We start from the raw sequence: 24,289 nt of genomic DNA, 5'->3' as shown, positions 1-24,289 counted from the left end.
AATGATGTAGGCTTAAGAAAAGTGCTCTGTCCTTGTCCAGTTTCAATGTCTGCCGATCCTAATAGAAGTCGTTCACTTGCTGCTAGGGTGGTACTGAAGTACCATCATATTAACTGAAGATTATTGTTTAAGTCTGTGATTACTTTAATTTCCTAATGTATCTGTCTTTGCCTTTGTCTGGTGTCATGGTTCATTCTACAGACATCCATTATCCCAGGTCCTCTTCGAACAGCATCATTGTATCACAGCATAACTGATACACATCAGGCTAGAAATTTAATTCATTGGCAAAAATATGTGGTGCAGTTGCATGAGATGTCCTCTATCTCAATATGTTGGGGCTCGAGGTGTTAAAAACTGCTGGGAAGATCTTCAGGAATCTGCAGTTTGGGTCCACCTTTTGGCAAATTACAATATTAACCTCTCTCTGTATTTCCATAAGCACAAGTTTCATTGTGCTAAGTATGGCTGACAAGTCATCTGCATCTTTATATTGAACTGATTTGCCTTTTCAAAACTAAAGCTATCTATAACTCAGCCACTTGTCCATGAAAAGCTCTGCGCAGGTGTTTGGTGCACTAAGGCACCAAAATAATTTATGTCTATTAGTCTGACCCTTCTCAATGTTAAAACAGAACTATTTTTGTTGTTTTCTTCAAAAAGCTTTCAATATGATGAATCTCCAATAAAACCAAATGCATCTTCTGATGATTTAAACTGATCTTTTCAAAGATAAATCAGATTCCATGGTTAGCACTGTAATCATCTTGTCATGCTTAGTGTGATTATTCACCTTTTAAAAGTAATGGTGAAGTTTTTCAGGTTCTGCAGTCTGAACCTTCTTGAAATGAAAGAACAGTATACATATCAATTAAAATAGAGTGCGGGATGGGGCTTTACATTTATGGTCCCCAAACCTGTAGAAAATCATATATTGATCTCACATTTAATTCAAATGTACTTTAAAACTAAACAGGCCTTTCAAGGAAAATCCTGTCAGTGTCCCTCATTTTGTTAGGCAAATAGTTGCCTGCCATCATGCTAATAAACATTTCAGTGTAAGGTAGCTGTGTGCATTTGAGAGCTGCAACAGTGGAAGTCTGCTCTGTATTTCAATTTGAGTGTATGTCTTAGTCTATACTGATATGAATTAAATGTCAACTATTTAATAGAGAATTTTTGTTTTAAATTTGAAATTAAAAACAAAAAAAAAGAGATGGATTTTGCTTGGCTTTGGAGAAAGTAGAACAAGGAAAGATTTTCACAATTTTTGTGCATCAAACCGGTATTTTCTCCTTGCATTTGTGGAATACATTGGCTATTATGAGTACATATGTTGTAAATGAACTGGTTTCTTTTAAACTTTCTGCTTTTATTTGGACAGTGCTGAATAACACGGATTTCTCTAAAATTTGATACCTCCTGTTTTTTTTTTTTTTTTTTTTTTGTAAACAGAGCATAGGCAACAGCTGTAGTTAATATCTTATGAAATACAGTACTAATAAATACAATTAACATTATTTTAATGGACATTTTTATGTTGCAGTGATCTGTGTAAGCTTTCGTAGTGAAGTACAGTTAGTGCATATGGTACTGCTACAATACTAATTACATTTATTACAATGGCTTTTGCTCTGTATTTCAGCCATGCTCTGTGCGATGGACTGTTTCATAGAGGCATGCTGACAAAATGCATGCTATGAATGCAGCAGATGATATTAGAATAAATAAATGTGGAAGTTGGTTATAGCTGTCTGAAGGCCTCTTAGTTATGAAATACTTTCATATCAGTATTGGTCCCAAGGGTTTTGAGGATAACTGTGGCAAGAGAATATATGTTCTAAGGAGAGTCTGCTCTGTACAGAGCTTTCCAAATATGTTAATGCAAGCTCTCTGTCACGTACATCGCTTCTTATTTTTACCATTGTCATTTCTCTAGCTCTCTAAGGCTGCAAACAAAAATAGGGTCCTGTTGTGGTAGGTATTCTGCAAATAAAAAATGCAGGGGTGTGCAATCCAGTATGGTGCCTGAGCTACTCATAGAGTAGTGCTTATATTGTTAGTCTTGGAATGAGAAATAGTGGAGCGCTATCTTCGCAGCAGTGCCCTGGGCAAAACAGCCATTCAGAGAAGTGGGGCCAATTAGCATGGGCATGGTAGATGTACAACTTTGAAGTTGCTGCTTTTGAGACCACAGTTTGTGTGTGTCCAGCATGGGTGCTAGTACAAGTGTATTTGAATTTTTCATTCAGAATCACAGGAAGGCAGCTGGGAAGGATACTCCACCATACTCAGTATGTTATTGCCTTTATCTGCATAGCTGTGCTGTCCATGAAGCAGTTATCAAACCTGTTGCCAGATACTATAAGTAAATCCAGCCCTGGTGTGGGAGTAAGAGCAGGTAAAAGAGCTCTGAGATCTTTCTCAGACCTGTTTATTTTATTTATTTATTTATTTATTATTATTTCTTCCCCCTCCTTTCCCCAGCTGATTGGCATGGGGACCAATAATATACTAATATACTTTGGGACCCAAAGCATTTCTCACAGTTTAATGCTGTAAGAGTGTACCTGTGTGATCCCAAGACTGGGGCCACAACACAGAAAAGGAGATTAAAAATAGGAAGGTAATAGGATACTTTGTTGCATTTCTAATGAGATGTTCAAAGCTGATCAAAGGAATCATTGAAAGGAGAGGATAAAGCCAACAAATGTCTTCGTGTTTACCTCATTCCCTGGAATGTCATAACCTACGGGAGTGGCAACTCCTGATTGATGAGCTCTCCACAAAACAGCTGACCTGTCTTGCAGACCAGTCCCAGACACCTGTGCAACCCCTTTGCCATAGCTCTCCTGGGCAGATGGTTTCGGCAGTCTATTTCTGTGAGTCTAGCTGGCAACAGGACTTCTGCCCAGTGAAGATAGGCATGCTCACCCAGTTAGAAGGACTGTGGCAGGAGAAGAATTTGTAGGAATATATAAAGAGCACGCTTGGCTAAGAATCTCCCTGATGTGGAGAAGTGCCAGGGAGTGAAGTAGGGGCACAACATGATCTCTGGGTAATGCAGGGAGGTTAGTTGTTCATAAATGAGGAGGCAATTAAATATAGTGGGATCTCAGGGAGGGGGACCAAAAATATGGAGAAAGAGGAGATAAAGCAGAAATGATGAGAGAAGGAAGCAGCCTGGAAAATGACAGTGCTGGACACCAGAAGGGCTTTGCAGGATTAAGACTGTAAGAGTTGGTGCAGAAGAAAAAATGTTTTCAGAGATGGTTAAGAGATACAAGAAAAGGGAATGACTGGAACAGAATGAAGTGGAATGGGAAAGAGCGGTTTTGGACAACAAAACGGTCAAGTCAGGCTCTAAGGAGAGTGTCCCAGGCTTGGTAACTTTGACCATTTAAAAAACAAATACCTTCTGTCTGGAAAGCTGCACATTAACTATTTGCATTTAAGATTGGAAGATACAGTTCCTCTGGGAAATTGTATTTATCCATAGATATTATGGCAAAAATGAGTTTCCTGAATCTGGTACCTGTTGTCTCATATGCGTTCTTCCACCTCTGATAGGCAGAAATCTTTCTGGTTCTCACATACATCCCTGTTTCCCCTGGTAGTCTTGATCACAGAAGGATAGAAGATTCCAAGTTGGAAGGGACCCACAAGGATCATAGTGTCCAACTCCTGGACCGCCCAAAACTCAAACCATATGTCTGATAGTGTTGTCCAAGTGTTTCTTAACTCCGGCAGTCTTGGAGTCGTGAAACAGGCTCCCCAGGGAAGTGGCCAAATCCCACCACCCTCTGCATGCAGAGCCTTCTCCTAACCCCCAGCCTGACCCTACCCTGTCCCAGCTCCATGCCGTTCCCTCGGGTCCGTCTCTGTCCCCAGAGAGCAGAGCTCAGCGCCTGCCCCTCCGCTCCCTTTGTGAATGAGCTGCAGGCTGCCATGAGGCCTCCCCTCAGCCTGCTCTGCTCTGGGCTGAACAAACCAAGGGACCTCAGCCTTGGTTCTCATATGTCTTGCCCTCCAGATCCTTCTCCATCTTTGTAGCCCTTCTTTGGACACTCTAATGGTTTAATGTTCTTATATTGTGTTTCTGAAAACTGCACCTTCTGAGTGATACCTTCTGCAGTTGGTGCATTTTGTGTTGCAGCTCTGCCAAGCCCAGCTTCTAGGTTAACTTAGGCCTTGAGGCCTATTTCCCGTGCCCCTTGCGTGCTCTTACAACCTGCCCTTACGGATTACTGCTGTTTCCCACCTTGAATGTTAGAAGAGGATTAGGAAATGAAGAGAAACAGGCATTGGAAGCTGGACAGGCTGAGGGGAACCCCATGAGTTCTTGGCCATTCTCATTTCTGCTCTGGCGTTAGAAATTCTCTTGTGTGTCAAGAGGGAGAAAAAAACAAAAACAAAAAACTAAAAAAGACTGCCTCTTACATCTGGTGTCCTTGGTGTCTTTTTACAATGCTTCCATGTTTCATTCCCAGAGGAGGTGAAAATTTTGAGATAGTCCCCTAAGAAAGCTAACCACATAAACATTGCACTTTTTTTTTTTTTTTGTAAATTTAGGAGAACCCATGTCAGATGTGTGTGGGAGTACACTTATTTTAACATGCTTTTGCTTATTTTCTGCTGTCTGCTGTTCTAATACTGTCTGTTGGGGAAGGAAATCTGCTTTTTGTATTGTAGTTTTTAGTGCTTCAACAGTGTGGTGTTCCTGTGTCTGTTGGGATACTCCATCATGAAAGCAGACCTTCAGATGTTGACAGGTCCAATACTCAGTTTACTCTGGCATATGCAACAAGTATGACACAGTATCAAAAATATCCTTAATTTATGTGCGGTTTAGAGCTGACTTCATGCAAATGTAGTAGCTACGAGACTGAGGGCTTAGGGCATCCGGCAGTTTAGCCTGCTACATGTGCAGAAGTCTATATATAGCTTTGTACCACAGGCGGTGACTGCAAAGATTGTAGTCCACTGCCCAAAGTAGCAGGCATGTCAAGTGTACTAAAGATCAGTACAAACATGAAGCTCAATGCCAGTAAAAAGCGTAGCTTTTTAAAAAATACTTCTGTTGAGCATACCTCTAAAAGAAATAATGTAGAAGATCTTAATTCAAAGAAGTTTAGTCTTGTGTTGCTCACAGACTCCTTCAATGAAAAGCATGTTCTCTGTAGATGGCATTTGAGGACAGCAGATGAATTAATTTGGTTTTGATTTAGCTCTTTTTTTTTTAAAGAAAAAAGCATATCTTGATTTGTAGAACATGTCAGGTAGAGCATACAAACTAAGGCAGTACCTTATGTGTAACTATTTATGATGCTGAGTTATGCAGGTTAAAACCTGAGATAGATTTACGTTTGTTTAAAAGGGCAGCAGCTGTGGTAGCCCTAAGCATGACGCAGTTAGGTGAGACAGACATTTGACGCTCAGCGTTGTAGCAGAATATGTATTGCCAAAGGATATTCTTTATGAGACTATGAATTCAAGGTGTGCGTATTATTACCAAAAAAATAGGGTTGTGGTGACAGTTTTTAATGGTATGGGGATGTAGCTAATGATCAGTGTGGAGAACTGAGCAGTTTAATCTGTGGCTTGTATATTTTTGGTTTGATAAATTAGTTCTTCTTGTCTGTGCACTTGCTGGTGAGAAGCGTTGTTTGTACTAAACTTAACTAGTGAATTCCGGTCATAGGCTTTGAAAGATTTTAGTGTTGCTTGTGGCTTAACCAATAAGCAGATGTGAAACATTTCTCCTTTTCTAGCATTTCTTCTTCCTATTCTATCACTGATGCAACTTCTCTCTCCAGTATTGAATAAACGGTCCCCTGTTAGAAAAACTGACATCTGGAAGACTCTTCACAGTACTTCACATAGCAATGTTCTGACTCAGCCATTAGTTGTCAGAGCTCAAATCGGGGTCATCTCAAGAAATCTGTAATGCCTTTTACTTCCAGCAAGAGCTGGCCTGAAAATCTGCTTAATGTTGTCATTCAAAATTTACATGGTTTCATTAGGCTTATTAAAGGCAATGAAAAATGCAGCAGTATGTAACACTGATAAAGTCCTTTCACCTTGCTATTTCAAATCACGCTTATGGACGATGAGTTTAGCTTTCCACTAGCCCTGGGCAGAGGTATTATCTCAGTTTTATGGACAGGAAAACTGAGTTAGATTCAATGACTTGTCCAAGGTCATACATAAGACTGATAGTATTGGGGAAAAAATGTCCAGACTTGTCTTAATTACATAATTTTTTGAATAAACTCACTGTCGTAGAAAAGATATATTTGTATCTATGTCTTGTCTTATGGGTTTTAAAACTTATTTTCAATGTGAATTCTTGCACACACACAAAAAAACAAAACAGTATTTTCCTCAGATGTGTGATTCTCACAGCTGAGAATATTTAGAAGAATATCTTTTTTTTTTTTTTTTCTTCCAGAGTTCAGTTCACTGCTTCCTACAAAAACTTTGTTGTAGTCCACTTTGGCTCTGTTGTTCTCTGCCTTTGTAAGATAAAGCTGCCCTCATTATTTAGCATTCTTGCATTTGCATATGTACAAGAGGGAACAGCTGCTTTCTGCAGGGATTTTGTGTACTCATTCATATTCCCACAGTGGTGGCCTTGTTCTGAAGCACACTGCTACCCTGTGGAAAAGTAGAAGAATACATCGGCAATACAGAAATCTGTTACTAAACATTTAAAAGTACAGCAGTAAAGAAAAAATGTAACCGCAGAGTTGCATTTTTAAAATCTGAAGTGTCACGTAACAATGATGTATAAAAAGTCTCTTCCTCTAGAGCTGCTGGAATGTAATGGGAAAAAATCTGTTCAAAATAAATTTTGCAATCCTCTTGAAGTTTAAAAGACAAAAACAAAAACCAAACTAGTATTATTACTAAGAATGTTTCGTGGTTTTGCCTTATTTTATTTTTTAAATACAAATGGTGGTAGTGCTCATTTCTTGTTTGAAGATGATTTTGGCCTAGATAACAAACAGCTGTTCCCATATCCATGGACAGAAAATTGCGTGACTCCATGTTTCTATACAATTGAGACTTCCAAGCATGATCAAGAAGATAGTTTAGTTCCTGAAGTTTTGTGAATAGCTGGCCAGTCAGCTATTTTTTTCCTCAACACTTTTACTGTATATTTTCATAATGGTTCAACTCAGATTTTAAGATAAATTAAAAATATATGAAAAATTAAATGGCTAAAAATAGATTCTCTCCACAAATTGAAAAACATAAAATCCCTTTTCTAGTTTAGAGATAAAAAGAACTAAAACTCTGGTCAGAAATATGAGAACCCATTAAAGAATGTAATTTGTATGCTTTGAGTTTAGAGAAGAAATTCTGCTTTTCAGTTCTTTGGAAAAGAACAAACGCTTTCACTTTGCATTTGTCTTTAAAATTCTGAAGCATCTCAAAGTGACTTTTGAGGAAAAACTTTAACTCTAGGTGTATGCAATTTTCTTCTAAAGCATTAAGATAGGTACATAAATGAGGTTGCAAATACCCACGCAGTTGAGATGGAATGCGCTGAATGTGATGGTTGCGACTGGACCAAACATTTAAAATAACCAAACGTTACAAATATGATTATGAGCCACTTCCTTGCTGGATTTTTTCCTTCAGTTTTGCCACCTTCTACTGTTGGAGTTCTTGTTTTAATAGTAGTAGATAGTATTAAAATATTTTCAAGAGGGAGGAAGGAACTTACAGAATTATAAATATTCTGCTTATGGATATCTGGAGGAAAAAAAAAAAAAAAAGGAAGGTCATAGTCTGACCTACAGACCTTGGCAGTGTCCTTTAAACAATCATTAATCATATGTAGTGCATCAAATCATCATGTGCAAGATAACATTAGTGACCTCTCCAACTGAGAATAACAAATGACTTAATTTTCCTTTCTATACATGACAGTAGTGTTGACAACCTCTATGTATATTTTTTTGCCCTGTACCTAATCAACTGATCATTCTCACCACAAAATCTTCCTTTGACTATATTTTTTCACTCCTATTTCTGCACGATATGAACCTTTGCAGACAACATGTAACGGGGTAGTTGTCATACATGCATGTTTATTTCTGTTGAGATATCTGAAAGCGAAGTAGTTTCAGCATCTTTTATGCTGAGGAAATGACAAACTGAACAAGGGAAACAGGGTTATGTTGACTACCTAGCCTTATTTATTTAAATATTCTGTACTTCAAAACATTGGTAAAAGCACAGCATGTAACAGTATTCTAGGGGAAAACCACATATTGATTATAGTGTTTTTGGGAATATCTTTATTCACACGTGTGATCTTAAATAATACACACATCTTCTACATTACTTATGTAAAAGTTGCTTAAAAGTCCTGAAAGAAACATTGCTAGTTGTAACTGGAATTGTGATGTGCTCAGAAATGTGACTTTATATGCAGTTAGGGAGTTAGAGTAAATATTTTAGAGCTATACTGAAGACTTAATTGCCTGTCAGCTCTTGAAAAGGTCTTGTTAAACCAATTATAACCCTGTGATGTCTCAGCGTCTATTCTGTGTTGGCCAACTCTGCAGCTACGGGGTAGTGGAGTCCACAGGATCAGTGTGTATTAGGGGGTTAAAAGGCACCTTAGGCAATATTTCGTGACTGGCTGCCTTCACAGAAATGGCCTCAGGATTTCAGCATTCTGGGCTGTCAGTCTTGCCACTGCCCCACCACCTGCAGTCTGATAGCTCCAGCTGTTTTTCTCCCAGTTTTGGAGCCTGGCCTTAAGCAGGAACATTGCTAGCAGCTGCGTGGCTAAGCCCTGCAGGGACTTGCAGCTCACTGGCTGTCCTGATATTCATTCAGCCCTTCACCACAAATTTGGAGGCAAAAATAATGTGCCATCCTGTTGGCATCTTGGGGTGCTGCAAATCAGAAGTCTGGCCTCGCTTTTTTCTTTTTTCTTCCCCCTTCACTGGTGGTGCCAGGTGGTAGCCTGGCTCCCTAGGCATTTTCCTGACCAAATTTCACTGAATGGCAGTGGGACAGAGTTCATGGAAGTGCAAGATATTTAAAGATTTTGTTGCTGCTGCAGACTTTCTTGCTGCCTTTTATTTATATTTTTTTCTTTTTGGCACTCTTACATCATTTAGAGACCAGATTAGCAGTCTCTGCTGTTAGTTGCTGAAACCGAGTGGTTCATAGGAGAATGCTTGAGAGCAGAGAAAAAGGACATCAGAAAACAAATCTCACTAAACACTCTAAAATACCATGCAACTTCTTTTGGAAATCATAGTGGATGAATACGCTCTAGGTTTTTACCATGTAACTGCGCCACTGGAAGCTATCAGGACAACCCTTAGAGCGTTGGTTTTACTGTTCATCCGCCAGTCAGTCAGGACTAACTGCAGCTAGGCTTAACCAAGTAATACTGTCAATAGGGTAAAGTGCAACTCTCTTATTTGATCTTACAGGCTATGCCCAAGATACTCATCGTGAGAGCATCAGTTGCAATAGGTGTCTTTGTTGTGTGTGCTCTTTTTATTGTTCATTTGAGGTATTGCAAATTAAAACTGATTAGACATTCTTTCCATAACCCAACTATATATTGAAGCTACACTTGAGCTGTACCATTATTGCTCTGTTGAAGTCCCGCATGCATTTTTTGTCAAAAATATTTTATGCAACAGCTTCCAGATCTACGCAGTGAGATTCAATTTATGAACATCTGAATAAGAGAAGAAAGATTGATAAATGTGAGCCACTGTGCAATTTATAATCCCTCACATATCTACAAAATGCCTTTTTTCCTAATAAGCATCCTAGCATGCTTTTTAACCACTAAGATTCAGGTTTCATCTTTTTTGATGGCTTGCCTTAAGGAAAAAATCTTAGAATTTTAGTTCAAAAAAATTATTTTGACTCTGAATTTGAGTTTGACTGGCTAAAACTCTCCTAGAACTTGCTGGGAGAAAGTTTCATGTGCTGTGCTGTGTGCCGTGCACGTCTTCTGCTTCTCAACCTGAAAAGGATAGCATGGATGTGACCAGACACAAAGTTCACTACTTGCCTCTGAGTCTGTCACCCCACCTAGCTTCAAGTGGTTAGTCAAGTCACTAATTTTTAGAAGGCTAAGCTCTTCTTAGAGTGGAAGGGGGGTCAGAAGATTGGTGTCTTTTTCTTGAAATATGGTGATCTGTTTTGTGCTGCAGCTCACCTCTTGCATCCTTCAAATGATATTTTTCAACAGTGACACTCATGTTTAATAAACAAATGATAAACTTTTGGTTGCTCTGTGTGGTAGCGTGTGTCTTTGGTCATGTTTTTAGGTTTTTAAGGTTGACAAGATCTTAACAGTGAAACAAACAGAACAAATCTGTGTGCTGAGTCCACCTACTTAACAAGATTCTGTTGTTACAGAATCTAAATCCCTCTGCTGGGCTTCAGCCTTCAAGGTTGAAGTTCATTGTTGCCCCTTAAAGCTAGTGCTCCAATGCTATTTTTTCCCTGTGGATCTATTTTGAATTATAAATCAAGCACACCAAGGTTTTTATGTATGCTGTGACTATACCTGGTGACTTCTGTCAGAGTTCCTTGCTCTGCCAGTTGTGTTTAAGTGCATGCCTGAATCTAAATTGCATTTCTAGAACCAGATGGATAAATTAGGCTCTGTAGCCCAGTAATGAATGTATAAGCCAACCCAGCATGTTTCAGTTTCTGGTCTCAGCACCAGTTTCTCTGATTTCTCTCTTAATACTTGCTTGTTTTTTGCCCTTGGTGAGGGACAGGAAACCACATACCAAAACAACAGCAACGAAACGATCAAAAAACCCAAACAAATTTACAAACAAAACGCCTGTCCCTTTCCCAAAACAACCACCCCCTCAAATCTGGCTGAGTTTAGCATAGCATTCTTGGAGGGGTAAAAGTCTCAAAACAGAGGAAAATCTGGAAGGGCCACACCAATCTCTGTTGTAAAATTCATCTCAAAGTTACAGAGGTGTATGTAGATGTAACCAAATGTTTTTGTTTCTGTTCTAATTAAGCATCACTGTTTTGTTCCTCTTGTACTATAGACTATGTGGTGACCTTTGTGCTTTTTTTTTTTTTTGATCTTAATTTAGTTCTATTGCTTCAGCTTGTTTCTTCGAATAAAGGATGCTAATTTATTTGTATTTGCACAGATGGCCATGTCATTTTTTCACTTAATATGCTCCAACACATTCTTTTCTATTTTTTGTGTTCCTATAGAAATTTCTTTCTCTCAGAATTCCTTGTGCAACTGTATTATAATAACGTTTAATGTGATGAATCAAAAATTCAGAAAGGTACCTTTTGGGACTAGAAAATATGACAGTAGGTGCTGCCTCCAAGAAATAATTAAATGGAAATGTGATAATATGTGCGAGGGGGTGTTGCTGAGACTGTTTGTAAACTTTTGATTTCTAAATGTTGCCTTCAGGCTTGGTAAGAAAAGCTCAGTGTTTGTAAAGATTATCCTGACAGCAATATGCTGGGTCAATTGTCAAGACATGTTTAGCATGGGGGGACGTATTAATCTGCTACAGCTACCACTGTAAGTGGTTGGAATAAATAGAGGGCTCAAGCAGATGAAGAGGGATTAACTGTGTAAATTGAGCAAACTCTTCAATCACTAAACCAGTGATTTTACAAAGGATTAGTCTGCTTTTACAAATATTGATTACTGATTTGTTACTTGGAATGAAGATGATATAACTTGTGCAGTTGCTACGTAGTATGCTATGTGAAGTGTACATCATTCATATTAATGGGATTGTCATAGACATTATAGAAACTGACAGATTTATTATAGCAGTTGCCGTTAGCATTGTCATAGTTAAAGTTGTGTCAGCGTTTCCATTAAAAGTCCCATTTCCATTTTTTCGTGTTCATAGATCAACTTTAAAATTTGTTCAGTTGAAATTTTGGCAATACCTGTTTATAGCTTTGACACAATTATTATTTCTGTGCGCTTCTAAAGAGAACTGAATCAACAATTCTTATATTGGAAGAAAACACTGTATGTGACTTTTAAAAAATGATTACAGGTTCACCACGTTCCTTGTTTTTAGTACAGCTTTTGAGTGACACTGTATTTTCATTAGTTTTATTAAGCCAGGCTTGTAAAGGAGTGTGTGTGTTAACTAGCTGATGTGGGGGAGGGACTTTTTATATAGATGAGCTCTTTTGCTTATCTAAAGGATTGTCTGGCTTTTTTTGGTGTTACTAGTCTGATAAAGATTACTTTTCCTACTAATCTTGTCCCACGTATATCCTCAGATTGTAATGCTACCACTAAATACTGTCCCACAGACTAAGCAACAGTGCTCATTTAGAAGGCTCAGTTGATTCATACACCTTCAGAGTTACAACTGGCATGAGTTTCAACAGTGGTATGTTCACCAGCTGGCTTGTCCTTCTAATTCTTAATTTAGGTTTATGTGCAATGGTGGGATTAAGAGCAACGCAGGTGTCCCTTGATTCACATACCACACAGAGGAAGAGATGAAGGAGTTTGAAAAGATCCCTGATACCTATGCAGTTATTTCCTCATAGTAAAAGTCTTTATGTTTTTTTTTTTTTTCTTTATTTTTTTCTATTTAATGCTTGTTTGCTTGTTTCTCTTAGTGTGTCTTCTTTCCAGTCTTATATAGACAGGACACAAAAGAATCGAATCACAGCTATTCCCTCAGTTTTCTGTTCCCAAACTGTCATCCCTGTTGCAGAATATAGTGGTAATCCTGGTTTGTGAACTTCCAATACCTTAACTCTTCCAATTTTCCTGTTGTAGAGACTGAAGATGAAGAAATTGTATGCTTTAACCATAGGTAAACATGAGTTGGCATTAAGGAAGTCAATCAGAGTGACTTTCTTTTGCTTTTGGATTTCAATTCCATAGATGGTATCCAAAGAAGATTTTAATCTGGTTTCTGTCTTTAGAGATTCAGATGTGTTCAAGTGAAATTTTCCAAATAAAAATGAATATAATTGTTGTTTATTGCAAATAAAGATATTCCTAGTATGCCACTTGGTACTAAAACCCGTAATAGCTGTATAGAGTCATCTCAGAATGATGATAATCATATGTGGAAAAAGTCCATTGTCTAGCTTGGTATTGCTCAGATCATTTAAAATTGAAATGGGTGTTTCAAGTAACTAGACATAATAAAATTGGACTTACAGGTGAATTGGTGAAGTTGGTCTGATTTTTTCTTTGCTGTTCAGTGAATAGCTTCTGCCAGAGCTTCTCTTGTTGCCTGCATCTTCAAAAGTGTGGATTTCTTCTGAAAACTTCAAATGCAGTGACAGTATTAGCAAAGTTATTCTTTTTAATATTGGAGTTGGTATTGGAAGATGGTTCTTCCCATTGTCCTCAGTACTGCAAGGTGAGTGACCACTGCAATTGACAACTGGAGAGCTTTCAGGAAAACCAAGTATTCTCTTAGCTTCTTGCAGTGTTTCCTGTATTCTTTTAAGTTGGGTCACATGCAACTAGAACAAAATGGAGAATTTTGTTATCTTTCTGATAGCAAACTCCTTATGAGAGGAGGCTTGAAAATACCTATATACTTCTTCAACAATAAAAACTTTGGATTTTTATTACCTCTTTCAGAGTACTTATAAATAAAGACACTGTGTTGGTCACTCCTGTTTTTATTTTTTACGGTTACATTTTTTTTTAACCTTCTAATAGTCTTTCTCTGCAGATTTTTTTAAAGTGCAATGTCGTTATTGTAAGTCTCCATAATGAACGATATTTGACGTATGTTTTGTGTGCAGCAGTGAACTTGAAAGGTTCATGTGACGTTTTTTCCCTTTTGTTTTTATTTTAAAAAGGCTTGTCTTCATTTGCAGACTACACTGGGAAGTCTTACCTCCATCTTAATCCACATTAGCTTTTGGATATAGAGGAGCTTTTAGTGTGATAGTTCGCTGATCATAGATTTTTACTTAAATTATCAGTAGTAGAAGAAATGTATCAAAATGAGGTAATGAGGCAGAACATTCAAGCCATTTTGTGTTTGCAGGAATACATAAAATGTAGAAAATGAAAATTATAGCTTTCTTAGACCTCTCTTCATTGAAATCTGCAAATGCCACTTTTAAAGATTTGGTTCTGGTTTTAGCTGACTGTAGGAATTCTAATCTCTTCCTTCATACAGATGAAAGATTTCCAGCACCGACCAGTAATGTTAAAAATTTTTTTGATCACGGATATGAGCTGTTGGAGCATTTAAAATGCTCAAAGTGTGTATGCATGTTTCCTTTCAGAAGCTTAGCAGGCCAAGACTTTGGCCAGCAGTCAGAACAGTTGGAACTTTGCAGCCTACAGAACTAAGCCAAGAAGGCTGCCACTTGGCATGAGTGACTTTCATATATAAAACATCCAACAATTTATGTTGGGGGTTTTCATTGGTGTTTTATGGTAGTCTGAGAATTTCCTTCTTTCTCTGGATTTCTTCGATATTGTTTATTGTACACACAGCATGTTACCTTTCTGATGAGAGCAGTAGTTAAAATGTTCCCCTGCCTAAATGCCTAAATATCTCTATCACAGATTGAAATTCACATTGGATGATTTTCACTTTCAGCTAAACAGCTAGATTTGGCATTTCTCCAATTGTACTTTTTTTTTTTTTTTCAGTGTCCTTAAACAAGCTTCCAGAACTACAAAGTGAACAATTTAGGCAACAAAGTTATAGGCAACAGATCTTCCTTGGGAGAGATTACAGTGCAACAAAATATTGGGAAAAGATGAATTAAGAGGAAGAAAAATTCTATGCTATTTGTTTGATAGGTGATTTGTGAAGAATCCAGCTTGGATGGTATTACCAAAATCTGGATAACAGTCAGAATGAATCTGGGTAACAGTCACAGAATTCACTTAAGCTCTCATAGATATGTCAAAACGTTGTTGAGTAATAAATACTTGGGTTACTAGGATGCTGAAACTAAAAGAACGTGTACTACATATTTTAAAATACCATTTGAGAGTTCATTATTTCCCTTTTGAAGAAGTGGCATTTGGCAGCTTTTCTGCCAAAATGTGTTTAACTCAACATGAGAAATATTTAATAGTTGTCATTGTTTACTGGCAGTTTAGGCTCATTTGCTGAACAAAATCTGCCAATCAACCAAAGAGGAAACTTTAGACTCTTCAAAACTACTAATTCAAAGAGTCAGGACAAAATCAGGAAAATAATAGAAATCTTGTTCCAATTTCTGTAACTTTTTGTTAAGCATTGTGATATGTGCTTATTTCCAAGCGATTCTTATACTTACCAGGTGGTTATTTAAAAATAGTAGTAAACTGTGGTGTATTGTAGTATTACCTTTTCCAGATGTTTTAGATGTTAAGCTGAAAATTGTTTTTTTTCACCTGGCCATATTAAATACTAGCTTTTAACTTGCTGTTTGATAAACCTATAGGACTTTCTTCCAATTAGTCATCTGGGAATACAGGAATCATGATGTGGTTAAAGATGCTATCCATATGCATTTTGACATCATGCTGGTCATACTCCAGCTGTAGACTCTTTATTCCTGACCTTTTAATTTTCTCTGATTAGCTAACAGCACCTTCTGCAGTTCAACTATTGTGTGGATATTCTGAATCCTTAGTTAGGGTTTCTAATCAAAATTGGATGTGTGTGCTTGTCTGTGAGATGATGCTGGGAAATTTCAGCTTGCCTACATCATTTCATGAGAATTTCCAGTACCCCTAATTGAACCATGATGTGTTTTTTTTTTTTTTTTTTTTTTTTTTGTCTTCTATCTGCGGTGGAGAGGCATTGCTTTTATCTGTGCGTTTTCCTGCAGATTTTATTTCTGAAAACCAAGTAGGAAGCTGAGCTTCTTGTTACATGGGCATAATTTGTATTTTCAACTTCTACGACAGACACGCTTTTCTGTTAGCAGTAGTGTGGACCTCTGGATGACGGAACCCTTTCTGTCTCTTTCCAGAATGATTGATTAATCTGTAATGATCCTTGGAGGGATGTAAGCAAAACTTTAAAGTTTCTGTGCCTTGTATTGCAGTGGTATGAGCGGTAGAGCTTGTACAAGAGACCTTTTCTTTATTGCTGTATCTTCCTTCTGTTGTCTTGCCTGAGAATCTTTGAGAAACAGCAGAAGCGGGAGGGCTGCTCCTGTGAAGCATCCCAGGGTTGGTTTTGTAACCCTGAGGGATAATGGCAGCCCACAGTGGAAAACATTGCTTCTTCTTTTTCTTTGCTTTTTAAAATTACCAATTATCCATGAGAAAGTCAAATCTGGATTAAGGGGCAAAAACCATTATCTCTGTTGTATATTAACGTGTTATGCAAAATGTGACAGTGGGTGTTTTAGAACCAATTTGAAAGCCATCAAAAGAATGCATAAGTCCAGGACCGTACTGGTTTATGAAGACCTTGCAAATTCAAAGTTAAGTTTAGGCAAGCAGTGTGTGATCCAGGATAATTCCATTAAGCTGTGGATCCTGGTGAATGGAGACTGAGTGGCTGACTCCAGTAATTTATTTAAAAAAGAAGCCTTTGTCAAATGAAATATGTTACAACTATTAAAGAAGCTTTGCACAGAAAACAGATGAGAATTGAGAAGCCATAGATGTAAGATTTTGTTAATTTAAAATATCTAAATACACAGTTATTTAATTAGGGGGTAATTGAAAATGACTAAAAGAGATTTCAAGCATGCTAAGCACTTAAAAGAGCTCAGTATTTCTGTAAAGAATATGTCGCAGTGGTTTTCAGGCTGCCTGGCTCACTGCCTTCTCCTGAACTTACAGGAAGGAAGGGAGGAGAAATCCTCATACCTCTCTCCTTACACGGGAGGAGTGAAGAAGAAAAAGTCAGCATTTAGGCCTTTGAGGGTGTAGTATTAGTGTTCGTAGCCCAAACTTCAGATCCCAAATTAGAAAGAATTAAATAACTAGAAACAGATGCTGCTTTAAGTATTCTTAATAAAATACACGGCTGGCTCTTCTCAGAGGAGTATATTAAGTAGGAGTATTTTGAAGGAATAATTATAAATTATTAGAGAACACGATGGTGAATGCTAGGCATGGCTCTGGAGCAAAACTTCACAGACTAGAGAGTCTTTGGAACATTCTGAAGGCCAAAATGTGAACTTTTCATGAATGAATGTTTCAGAACCCAAATGTTACATTTATTGCTCTAAATTAATTATGTTTTCTTTAAGATTTATCTTTTCATTCTTGCACGTTAGACTAATTCATAGCTATTCGGCTGCTACATTGGCAAAGTACTAAAGTAGCCTTCATGAAGGTGTTGAAGACGGTTAATGAAGCTAGAGAGATTTTATGTGAACTTCCAACTGATGGCTTTTCCTTAATCAGAAGACTCTGGGAAATGAGATTTCTTTATTATTTTTTTTTAAGTTCAGTATACATTAATCTTCACTTAAAAAAAAAAAAAAAAAAAAAGGTAGGGAGAAGGCATGCTTATAAAAGTAAAACACCTCTTCTTTAGCCTAACTTCACAGTGGTTGTGCAACAGATGTGACCCCACTGTATTGCTGTGTACAGATTCAAAGTTAATTGAATCCCTCTGCAGTAGCTATTAAAAATGGGTAAACGCTGTATTTCCAGATCAAAATGAAGTAGAGATGTATGAAGAATTTTGGGAGATGTCTGTGAGAAGGGGGATGGAAGGAAAAGAAAGAGGAGTAAAATATGTTTTGTTGCTAGAAACAGTACTCCTTCTTTGCTTACACTTTAACAAAAAAACTTTCAGATTTTTTTTTTGTCTATTTGCCCAAGAGATATCCTAAAAGCTCTGAGCTTGAGAGAAGAAAATCTTATTTTCTGCATTTTAACAGATTTTCCTCTCTGGTTTCTAGCTGATGTCAAAGTTTTTACTAGCAATAATTCAAATAGGAATAGATTTCAGTTTCTCCTTTGTTTTCTCCTATAAATGGGTCTTCAGCACAGTGAAAAGATAGCTGGAAAAATAATTTTCAAGAGTAGTGATTTTATATCTATTTTTTAAGTTAAAGGAAGATAAAGTTACTGGTTTTGTTCTCACTACAGTCAAATTAATGTATTTTGTCTTGACAGTTTCTTTTTCCAAGGACTGAAGAATTGTGAACGATTCTTATTTAAGCAAGAAGACTTTACCTTTATAATACTTAGACCTATGGGCCTGTAATCAGCTTAGCTGATGCTGAATTACTTATCTCCACTTCGCCTCTTTAACTTCCCATAAGCATGCTAAGCACCTCTTTAAAATACATTGACCTCTAATTATTTCTTGCTTTATGTATCCCTTAGCCCACATTGAAGAAATTAAAAAAATATATTCCAATTGGTGTACAGTGCAGAACAATACAACCTGCTTTTGTTTGGCTTTGTTCTGTATGAAGAATTAAACTTTTACACAGTTGCATTTTCTAGAACTCAAAATGCCATGTATAATGATTAAATTTCATACTTTATCATGTAAAGTGACACTGATTAAACTGTTTTTAAGTAATGGGGGGCAAAATTGCAGTATTCAGGCTTTTGACTGTGAGATTACCAACTTGCAAAAATTCTAGCTATGCCATCAACTTCAGGCTGAGGTCTTTCTGAAGTCACAAGATGCACTGGATTTGTGGGATTTGTGCACTGGGACCTGTGCATTAATACACCTACCTTGGTAACATTCACTCACTTCTGAAGGCAGAGCATGGCTGGTAAACAAGCTGGCTTTATGCTTGAGTGAGAGCATTTCACTTTCTTTTCAGTGGAGGAATTTTCAGCCTGGCAGCAATAGCATTATAATAACTGCCAGCTGCTCACTTGGCACAAGAGTGCCTAGAACCAAGAGGAAGAACCTGGTGCATTTATGTATAATTTATTTTTCTCCAAGACTTGAAGGTTTAGGCCTCATAAATATTTTTATCTGGTCTTTGTATGCATCAGTCTGGGAATATGCAAGTGGAGCCTGCAGATTTTGGTTTGGAGTACATTGCAGTAATTCCCACCAGGATAAGATGAGAAATTATTTTGGGGGATTCGTCAGTGAGTGGGTGGTCAAGAAAGAAGGAAAACCTTTAACAGTAAGCAGATGGACCTCCCTCATTTTATACTATCTATTGGGGATGCGAGATAATCATCTCCCCAAATATTGGACAGTATAGACATGATTTTCACATCAAAAGAAGAAAGTTCAAGACATTATTTGTGAAGCAGGAGCTCGGGAGTGGAAAGGAGACGTTTTTGTGTTCTCAGCTCTGTACTTGCCCACCACTGTCAAGGCTGCAGAAATGGCATCTGCAGGGGCTCACAGGAGCAACATTTGTACCTGTATCTGTAAACTCACACAGCTGCAAGCAACAGACCACTTTTTGACTCACAGTGCCACTTTCATCTAGTATTTACACCTGGTTTGAAAACCTACAGCCTACCAGAGGAGAAAATAGGAAAGGTTATGGGTTTTTGGTAATGTCTTTATTCATAAATTCTTGAGACATATCTGGAGACAGACTGTAAGGGGCAAAAAAGGTAGCAAGTCGTGGTGGTCTCTGTTAGGCTGATTCTGGGAGAGAAATTTTACTCTGATCTGGTAGTAATTGGGCTATATGTATCTGTGCAACAAACACTGAGGCACCCAAGAAAATTAACACCAGTAGGAGCTATTTGGCATTCCTAAGATGCAAGCTCCTTGCATCTCTAAGTTTCATTTCTTATGGGGGACAATCTCCAGTGAATTAGAGGAGACTGAGATCCAGACCATTTCACTTGCATCTGGGAGGGAGGGGAGAAATTTATCCTTGCTCTGAAGAAGTCGTGGAGCATGCGTGAGAGTATAGTATGGGACTGGCATTTGAGAATTCAGAGCTCTAAACTCAAAAGGAATACATGATTTTAAAAATATTCATTCTTTCTTGGCAGTCTCTGTGTGTTAAGTAGATTTTCTGGAGAAGGAGCTGTCTAATTCAAACTTCCATACAGTAGTCATTTAATGAGTCTCTGATCTCAGCTGCTGGTATAACGTAAACAAAAGCTGCTGTACTATAACAAAGTGCTGCTTTATTTTATTTTATTTTTTGAAGATTTGTGCCAAGCCTGTTCTATTTCAAATGAATGGGGAAGCAACATTTTGACTGAAAGCAACAGCTAAAAAGCAACCTGCTATGCAAATCCCAAACTTTAAGTTGGGAGCTCCCACATATAGGGCTTGCAGTTCCCTCTACCCTCTTGTCCATGTCTCAAACAGGATTTAAAGCAATGAAAGAAATAGAAGAAAGGTAGAGGGGTCTTTTGCGCTGGCTCTAGGCGGTAGCTGGAAGGAAAATGTAATTCTCTTTTCTTTCTTTCCCTCCTTGTTTGTGTTGCAGTACAGGGGTAAGATTTAGTCTATGTTTGTGCCTTCTTCCTGCTGCATATGCACAACACCTGTAGTTAATATGAATATGAGAGGAGGTGGTTCTTTCTTTTTCCTTTATCCTTTTGATGCTACTTGTTCTTCCTCCCCTTTCCTCTAGATGTGCAGGGGAATGAAAGAGAGAATTTAGTCAGATTTATGCTTTTTCTTTCACGTACAGCTGTATATGTCTTGGAATATTACAGTTTGGTCCCTCTCCCCTGCCCTTCCACTAAAGTTTCATCATGTTTCATGGTTCCCAGGCTTCTCAGACAGCAGTAGGATAATAAGCCTGTGATCTATTTCTGCTTGGGCTACTTACAGGTTTTGGTCGACAGTGAGGCTGACCAGCTGCATTTTGTTTCATGGTGCTGCTGTCGTAGCTTTGAGTAACAGGAAAAGAAACTGGGTTCTCCTCAGGCTGAAGGTGGAAGACTTAATTCTGCAGTGTCACAAAACCAGTGGAAGACGGCATTTTTATCATGCAGGTTCTTTTTCTCACAAGCTGTCAATGCCCTGTGTAGATAAGTGTAGTTTCAGAAACTGCCATCATCAAATTTATCCCAACTGGTCTCAGCAGAAGCAACAAAACTGGAGGTTGGGTGGGATACTGACTACAGCTCTCTGAAATACTTCAGGTAGGGTCATACCCATAGGCAGAATAACTTGAACGAGTCCCCTTAGTATGTTTGGGGCTTTATGTCCCATTTAATTTGTTCACTGAATGCAATTAGTTGTTGGAATTCTTAAATTCAAAAATATACTAATTTTGTTTGTTTATTTAGGTTTTATCCCCTACACATCTGTGGGGATGCTCCGTTTTAAAATCAGCCCTGCTGGGTGAGGTGAAGCTGGAAGTGTTGCACACTGATGCCTCCCAATGACCAACTTAAAGCAGCACACTATGTCTGTTTGTACAAACTCTTCCCCTCCCCCACTCATAATATCATCATTAGATCATCCGTTTAAGTAACTATTAAACTTACTATATACCAGCCAGCAAGTGTCTTTGTGTCAAATTCTCATTTAAAGTTGTGCAGTGGTTGCATACATATCAAGAGAGGGGGAACAGCTGCATCACCCAAACGTGTCTGTACATGGAGCCAGTAGCTCTTGTATTTTTAACACAGGAGTAAGAATTCCAAAAAAGTTGAAATGATATCCAGTGTGCTGCTAAGCTGGAAAAAAAAATCAGTGGAAATGTCAATTCATATAAAATTGTCTACAGCCTTAGTATCCAACACAAACTTCAGTCTTTTGTTGTCTGAAGAGCAAGTTGTGTTGTTTAAGGAGTAATTTTGTACTTATAAAAATAATATTCCCTGTATCCTCCTACCTTTTTTCTTGTGTTTCCCTCATACAACTCTATTTAAATAGGGCAACGATAAACTAACTCATTTTTGAATGCCAATTAAAAAAAACAAATCTATTATAAGGGACAACCTAAAAACCCAGGAAGTAGATAGCGCCTTCCAGAGACAGTGTTTTTAGTTCAAGGTCAAACAATTGATCTTTAACCCACCACACACAGTTTAAAGTGGTTGTTTAGCACAGGGGTTGTCTGCTGATATCAGTGCTTTTTTGCATATTTTTATGGGTAGAACTTAATGAGATTACATATATTTTGATGAAGAATTGCTACCGTGTAAGCTTGCCACCTACCTACAGTGACTCTTATGAATATTTGATGATTGTAAGTAGTAGGAACTTCACTGTGATGCTCACACACACTAAAAAAAAAAAAAAAAAAAAGGCAGCAGCACAGCAATAGCTTTTGTTCTGATTTTTTGCTTGCAGTAAACAGTGAGACATTCTGTACGTGTTATTAGACATATCTAAAATGTTTCTGAAAACTAGCAGTTTTGTTTGAATCATAATTTTATTCACTTACCAAGGGAAAGATGTAGGGTGGAAGTGCAAATTTTAATGCCTACATTTCTATTTTAATTTGAGTTAGGGTCGACTGGTCAATCTTATGCTTCTAGCTATGAATTAATAGTTGAGAAAGAGGAAAGAAAACAGTGGTTCGTACCATTTTGCAGATGCAGCAGTGCTCTACAAAATCTGAAAATAATATCTGTCGAACAACAATTGTGTAGGCTTCTGTGGAATGTCTTTGGTCTGTGCAGTCTCACCTTATAAATCCTATTTGTCTAAACAGTGCTTTGCTATCATATTGCAAATTAGGCAGTGTCTGTCAATAGCAGGTGTTACATTTTATCATCCCTTCATCTAGTTTTTTTTTTTTTTTTCAGTATAATATATGCTCTTCACCTTGTATGTTGTTTCAAGATATTTTTGTGTGAAGCTATTATTGAAAACCAGATTCTTGATACAATTGCGTGAATTGTGATACTTGTTTTTTGTTTGCACATTTGAAAAATCACTGCTTTTATTACCAGCTGACTTTGCTGACCCTGTTCAAAACACAAGTTAACTAAGTTGCCATAATTTGCTTAATTTATATTCTTTCCATTTTCTTCTGAGATTTGTAGGGGCAGCTACATAGCTATATTTTTCTTAGTGGTGATGACAGCAGCAACAGCTCTAACATTCATAGTTTTTGTACTTAAAATAATCTGGTGTAGTAGTTACTAGAATTATTTTCTCCTGTAGCTCCTGCATATTAAGAGTATAAGAATTCATTAATGCTACTATATTTTTTTTTTTTTTGAAAAGCTGGAATTTACAGAACTTATTTTTCTTTCAGGAAATCTGTTTCCTCCTATTGCATGTCAAGATCTTCAGTTTGTTCTGAAGGCTGGATATTTGGAAAAACGCAGAAAAGGTAAGTTTAACTATCTTTGTGAAAATTACTTAGTTTGTGTTTTATATCTGGGACATCTATGTGTCAGTATTTGAAGTTGCATACACAACTTTATACAAGAGTGATAAAATTGAATAGAAATTGAAATGTTGAATCATTATGATGCAAAAGAAAGAACAGCAAATAATTGCTTCTATACTGATAAAAGAAAATTCCATTTCTTTGACTAAAAAAATCATGCTGTGAAAGTCCAGCATCAGCCATAATTCAGAGACTTTTAGGTATTTTTTGAAGAAAACGTGAGGAACGTATGTAAAAGTACCATATGTTGACTTCATGTTTCAGTGAGCATCAAGATTTATTTTCCTTCAAGAGGGCAAATATTGATCTCAGCTTTGGTTCAGTCAATATTTACCTTGATTCAATAAATCTTATATTGTCACCTTAATACCCACTTAATGCAGCAATAACTGTAGGAAATATTTAGGAAGTTGTTCATAATTTCTTTATATTTAATGTTTCACCTGACTTCTCTCTTTATATGTTTTCAAATTCCCATTTACTTCCTTGCCACCAGCTTTTATTTCTGGTTTTCCTTCTCAGTGCCATACATTTGCCTTCTTCATGTCCAGATTTTGCTTCCTTTACTTAGCATTCTTCCAATCTCCTCCCTCTTCCCTCACCCTCAAAAAGAAGTAACGCATTTGTGTTCAATAATGCTGTAAAGTGATGTAACACAAATTATATTATTTGCAGACCACAGTTTTCTTGGCTTTGAATGGCAAAAGCGGTGGTGTGTCATCAGTAAGACAGTCTTCTACTATTATGGAAGTGACAAAGGTAATTATAATAATAATGATGAACCTTTAAAATGATCTTTTAATGAAGAGAAGTAGTATGAAAATAAGAGGAAAAATGAAAGTTCTGTTGGAGTTGGAAACTGAGAAAATAAGGGCAAATGAAACTTTTGAAAAAAAAAAAAAAAAAATAAGTTTGTAAAACAGTGCTTTGAATTTTATAAATATATAAAATATTAAATCTCTGAGGATATGTAAGTGGTGTGCCCATTTTATAAAGCAGGAAAACTGAGGAAAAAAGTTTAAATTACTTGTAAAGCTACCTTATGTACCAATAACAGCTAGCT

General features: G+C 37.3%; 1 protein-coding gene across 1 annotated transcript in view; it reads left to right on the top strand.

The window, feature by feature from the left end:
* The window catches only part of SKAP2 (src kinase associated phosphoprotein 2), a 116,177-nt gene that overhangs the window by 44,325 nt on the left and 47,563 nt on the right, over positions 1–24,289 (top strand). The window contains exons 5-6 of the mRNA XM_032181833.1: positions 23,089–23,166; positions 23,902–23,985. Coding sequence (XP_032037724.1) covers positions 23,089–23,166; positions 23,902–23,985 — 162 coding nt within the window. The remainder of the gene's footprint in view (positions 1–23,088; positions 23,167–23,901; positions 23,986–24,289) is intronic.

The sequence above is a fragment of the Aythya fuligula genome, chromosome 2, assembly GCF_009819795.1.
Source record: "Aythya fuligula isolate bAytFul2 chromosome 2, bAytFul2.pri, whole genome shotgun sequence".
Taxonomy (NCBI): Eukaryota; Metazoa; Chordata; class Aves; order Anseriformes; family Anatidae; genus Aythya; species Aythya fuligula.
Note: the sequence above shows the minus strand (reverse complement) of the source record. Positions and strands in the feature narration are given on the sequence as shown.